At 37.3% G+C, this 6,098-nt stretch overlaps 1 protein-coding gene across 1 annotated transcript; it reads left to right on the forward strand.

Moving 5' to 3' along the window:
- Nucleotides 1–3,400: 3,400 nt before the first annotated feature.
- LOC129971257 (uncharacterized) lies at nucleotides 3,401–5,512 on the forward strand. Its single transcript, XM_056084852.1, has one exon. It carries the CDS (start codon nucleotides 3,401–3,403, stop codon nucleotides 5,510–5,512), a length of 2,112 nt encoding a protein of 703 aa, XP_055940827.1.
- The last annotated feature ends 586 nt before the right edge of the window (nucleotides 5,513–6,098 follow it).

Consider the following 6,098-nt stretch of genomic DNA (forward strand, 5'->3'; position numbering starts at 1 on the left):
TTCAGATTCCCCTTCGATATTGCCGAATAGTGATCAAATATGCAGGCCATGGAATAAATATGGAGGCAGATATGCATCCCTTCAATCTCCCCATCGCCTCTCCTTGATGCTTAGTGACATCAGGTCAAGGAAAAGCATTCTCATATTTTACACATGGACAAAAATTATCTTGTACGTCTGAGCTAATTCTTAACACGTTGATCTGAAAAACAGCAAATAGTTGAAAATTAAAATCTTTTTTGTTTTTGTTTGTTTGTTTAATATAGTTGGAAAAAATATCATTTACTTAGCATTTCCCCATAGTTTTACTTTATAAATTTTAATTGATTTTGTAATTTTATTTCACGGAAAATGTACCCGAAATTCACGTATATTTATTCACGTCCCCTCAGGGGCTCTCCTTCTTTAGGTGGGTACGGGTATCCCAATCCCGAGGTACTCAGGAATCTTTACTCTTTCTTCTCTCTTTCAACTCTCCGCTCTCTCTCTTTTCTCTTCTTTCCCCCCTTCTCTCTTTAAATCCCCCCTTCCCTTCTGTTTTCTTCATTCTTCCATCCCTCGACGGTAAGCGAGGGAGTTCTCCATGAGAAGCTGTCGCCGCTCTGTTTGCTTCTTGCTTCTCATGGACAGTCAAAACCCCCACGTGTTTCCCGTGCGTAGCGACCCTTTAGACGGGTGGTACATTTCGATCCCTGATGTATCAATCGGCTGGTATCCCAGAGATTTGACTGGGCCGCTGAAGGGTATTAAGCGAAGGGGTCACTTCTTGGGCTTGGCGTTAAGGGTGGTCACTGTCCCCGGGGGTGACTCCAGCGTATAGGTTTCGGCTAGCACCATGGTAAGCACCGAGGCTGAGAATGTCTGGAGCCGATGGCTGCCATCCCTTGTTGGGCTCCGTGGTGGGTGGTGCCGTCGAGGCCCGAACCTTAATCTATATCATATGGGTCTTGAATCTAATGTCGTTGTAGTATCATCCAATTCTCGTTTCATGATTATTAGTACTCAAAACACATTTCATAGAGTTTCTCCTTTCCTTGTGCACAAATTGATACAATCGACAATTGGTGAAGTACAAAATATAAAAAAACTACGTTCTGGTGACCTTTTGTTGCAGACTTCCGAGAAACAAGCTCTTCTTATTAGTAAACTCACCAAATTAGGAGATTTTCCGGTTCAAACAGCCTTACATAAAACTTTAAACTTTTCGTGTGGTGTCATTTCCGAGTAGGATCTCATCGACTTATCTGATGGAGATCTTGTAACAGAATTTTCAGACCAGCAAGTATGCGCCGCTCGTCGTATTAACATTCGACGTGACGGTCAACTTATACCAACAAAACACATTGTATTAACTTTTCAAACTCCAGTTCTTCCTAAATCAGTCAAAGCAGGATACCAAATTTGTAGAGTTCGGCCATACATACCTAACCCTCTAAGGTGTTTTAAATGCCAAAGGTACGGCCATTCACAGCAAGCATGTCGTAGCAAAATGATCATGTGTGCAAAATGTGCTGAACATGGACATGACATAAATAATTGCCATTCAGACACCATGAAGTGCGTTAATTGCTCTGGGTCTCATACTTCTTTCTCCAAGTCTTGCCCTAAATGGACTCTAGAGAAGGAGGTGATATCCACAAAAATATGAAAAAACATATCCTTCGCAGAAGCTAGAAAATTAATAAATGATAGAACTCCAAAAGTTGGTGCATCTTACTCCGGTATACTTAAAGCAACATTCATATGTAGTAGTGTTCAAACCGATTCTCGCATAACTCAATTACCACCCACTAGTTCAGTTTCAAATAAACTGCAAAATTGCTAGCAGTCTCCTCTGTTTCTTCGATGTCATCCAGTTACCCTGTAACTGATAAAACTGGCAAACTTAATCCCAGTAATAAAACAAAAATCTCCACGACATCATCTCTTAAAGCTTGTCAAGTAAATACAAAGCAAAGAACAAAAAAGAAAGCATTATTGAATCGACCCCTTGTGGCAGAGGATTTCTTGAAAACTTATACATCGTCTTCTGAGTTCTCCGATATGGAGTTAGACCCTTCTACTATCTCTAAAAATCAATCAGGTGGTGAAAAAAAGAAAAAACCTCCAGATAAATCTCAATCTTGATGGCCAAATTTGTTTCCTGGAACTGCCGTGGTTTCCGTAACAAAACAACTCATATTAAAGATTTAATTAATGAAACCCATCCGATTTGTATAGCTCTGCAAGAAACTTATTTGAAACCGTCAGACACTATGAAAATCAGACGTTATAGCTTTATCCGAAAGGATAAGGAATCTGACGGAGCTGCTGGAGGTGTTGCTCTCCTTGTATCCCATAATGCACCGTCGTCTATCATTCCATTACGTACAAATTTGCGAGCTGTTGCTGTTCGAGTCTTGAACCCTTCTTTGACGACAATATGTTGTCTTTACTTGCCACCCAGTACTTCGGTAGAATTAAGAGATCTTAATGCCTTAGTGGATGAATTACCATCACCTTTCATCATAGTTGGTGATCTAAATGGTCATAGCCCTCTCTGGGGAAGTGAAGATGTTAACCCTCGTGGGCGGCTGATTGAAGAATTCATTAATAACCATTCACTATGCCTGCTCAATAACGGAGAAGAAACATATTTTCATCAAAGGATCAAAACCTTTCATTCACTAGATCTCGCTATGTGCTCCGTACTTTAATTTTAGAGTGGGAACTGACTTACTTGATAGCGACCATTTTCACATTTTTTTTTAGATCATTTAACTGGAAGTGGTGTAAATATTTCACATCTACCACGATATATTTTTCAAAAAGCTGACTGGATAGACTTTACCTCAAGGGCACTGATAACACGTAATATGGTAAAAGGCCTGGAACACCTTTAGGTGGCGTCCAACAACGAATCATTTGATTCTTTTTCAAAAGGCCAAATCTATAGCACGACGAGTTAAGCGAGGAAGTCAGAGGACTTATTGGATTAAATTTGTATCGATCATAAATTTTGATGCAACTTCCAAATATATGTGGACCAGCATTCGAAAAGTATGCGGAATATATCCTGATCGTTCCATCTCTTGCCTGAAGAAGAATGGGGAAGTTATTTCCAGTGTTCAGGAAATGGCTGATGCTCTTTCAGAAGCTTTTGCCTCTATATGTTCAGCGAGTAATTACACGAAACCTTTCCTCACGCACAAAAAATACATCAAATTACGCTTTAAAACAAAAAAGCGTTTGTCTTACAATGCTGATTTTACTATCTTGGAGTTGAGCAGAGCATTATCTGTCACAAAACAAACAGCACCGGGGCTGGAGGGAATTATTTACTTATTCAATGCTGCAGCATTTATCTGATAGATCCCTCCAAAATCTTTTGATCCTGTATAACAGAATTTGGAAAGAGCATATGTTTCCTGATAAATGGAAATTTGCTATAATAATTCCTATACCAAAGTCTGGAAAAGATCCACAAGAGCCATCTAACTATAGACCAATAGCTCTTACCAGTTGTTTGTGTAAAGTGTTTGAAAAAATGGTAAACGCACGCCTCGTTCATATACTGGAGGAAAAGGAATTTATTTCCCCTTTTCAAAGCGGTTTTCGAAAGAATCGTTCAACAATTGATAATCTTTTGGCCTTGGAAACGGATATTCGAATGGCCTTTATAAAAAGGAATCATTTGGTGTCAGTATTTTTTGATATAAATAAAGCATATGATCGAGCATGGAGATATGGGATCATGAAAAATCTTTACGACCTTAAATTTAGAGGGCATTTACCTCTTTTTATTCAAAATTTTTTACACCAGAGATATTTTAAAGTGCGGCTTGGGAATACCTATTCCAATGTTTATTGCCAGGAAGAAGGTGTCCCACAGGGCTGTATATTAAGTGTGACACTCTTTGTTTTAGCTCTTAATCCTATTTTATCTGTTGTACCAGCAAGTGTTAGCAAGACGCTGTATGTAGATGATATGCAAATTTCTTTCTACGCCCGTGACATGCGATACATTGAGAGACAGCTTCAGACAGCGATAAATAATATTGTAGAGTGGTCAAATAAACACGGTTTCACATTCTCTCCTCAGAAAACAGTTGCAATGCACCTCTGCAAACGTCCTCTTCATCCAGAGCCAGAGTTATTCTTGAACGGTAATCTAATTTCCATTCAGGATCAGCACAAATTTCTAGGAATTATACTTGATAAAAGATTTACTTTCCTTCCGCACATTACATATTTGCGGAGTAAATGCCTGAAGTCACTAAACATACTGAGGGTTTTATCCAATACTTCTTGGGGTGCTGGTGCTCGATCGTCTTTGTTAAGAGTCTACCGAAGTATCATTCGATCAACAATTAATTATGGATGTGTTATCTATGGTTCTGCTAAGCAATCTTACCTTAAACGTTTGAACGTTGTTCATCAAGCTCTCCGATTGTGCATTAAAGCATTCAGGACATCACCAGTAGCTAGTTTATATGCTGAAGCGTCTGATCCTCCTTTGTCTAATAGGAGATTGAAGCTATCATTGTTTTATTTCTATCATGTTTTATCCAATAAACGCCATCCTTTTCATGAGAAATTCCAGAATGACGTTAACGACCGTTTGTTTAATTCGTGCAAATCCTACATACCTCATTTGGGATTGCGTATACGAAGAATATTACCAAATGATTTTACCGATATACAGATATATGCGGATGATAGTCCAAATTCAGCTCCATGGATAGAAAATAAATTACACTATAAAGACCCATTGAAACAATTTAGAAAATCTGACACTGATAGCTCGGTTTTTATTTCACTTTTTAAACATCATCGGGAATTTTACTGTTCTTATGAACCCATTTTTACGGATGGTTCTAAGTCACCTCATCATGTGGGTTGCGCATTTGTTCATGGTCATCGCATTATAAGTTATAAACTCCATCCTTTTACTTCTGTTTTTACCTCGGAATTAACTGCTATTTACTTAGCCCTCAAATATATTGATGAACAACAGATCCATAAGTCTGTTATTTACACGGACTCTCTGAGTGTTCTGCAGGCTCTAAACTCTTCATCTCTAGGTCATCCACTTCTACAGGAAGTGAAGAAGATATACCGTCTTCTATATTTGAAAAATATTAGAGTTTTGCTTTCCTGGATCCCTTCGCACATGGGTATTTCTGGAAATGAAATCGCAGATACAGTAGCTAAGTCAGCGAGTGTAATTTTGCCCCAACGTATTTCTTATAAAGATATGCGTACAGCTATTATTCATTGGTGCCATCGCCAGTGGCAAAATCAATGGGACATGGAAACTAACAACAAGCTTCACTTTATTAAACCACAATTGGCCAACTGGTGTTCAAAACTAAGCAGGCGCTATGATGTAATTTTATCCCGACTACGCATTGGTCACACTCGTTTGACACATAGATTTTTACTTTTTGCCGAACCACCACTAGTATGTTTTAATTGTGGAGATATTTTAACAATCCGACACATTTTAATAGAATACGCAAGATTCTATTAAAATAGATGCGCGATCTTCAATGGGGTCAATTCACGGTCACGTATCAGGTACCAAACAAACAGTTTCTGTTCAATTTTCAACCGTCTTGCGCATGACGGGATGTCTGCCGATAACGTTGATGAAACCATTGTTTAGTAATTGTTACGCTAGCCGATCAACCATTAAAAACTTCTGATTTTTTTTTTTTTTTTGAAGATATTATTTTGAATTATTTTCTCCAAATTTTCGTAGTTATATAATTTTATTTCTTATCTTAAAATTTTAATTAGTATTTTCAATGGAATTATTGTTTTTGCATAATTAATTAACGTAGCTTTTTAATGAGTTTGGTGCTGCTTTATTCTTTCCTTTCCCAAATCCTTTTTTATCTGAAGGATACATTTTGACAAATGACTATGGCAGTGTTTTTTAAAAATTACATATGTTCTTTTTTTACATATTATTGAATGTTGAATCTTATAAATATAGTTATTTTTAAAAATAAATTATTACTCTTAGATAAATTAATATTTTAAAGCTTACTAATAAAATTATTGCATTTTTTTCTTATGTAATGATTTTTATTAATATTGAGACTTTGATGTTT

Source organism: Argiope bruennichi, chromosome 6 (genome assembly GCF_947563725.1).
Source record: "Argiope bruennichi chromosome 6, qqArgBrue1.1, whole genome shotgun sequence".
Taxonomy (NCBI): domain Eukaryota; kingdom Metazoa; phylum Arthropoda; class Arachnida; order Araneae; family Araneidae; genus Argiope; species Argiope bruennichi.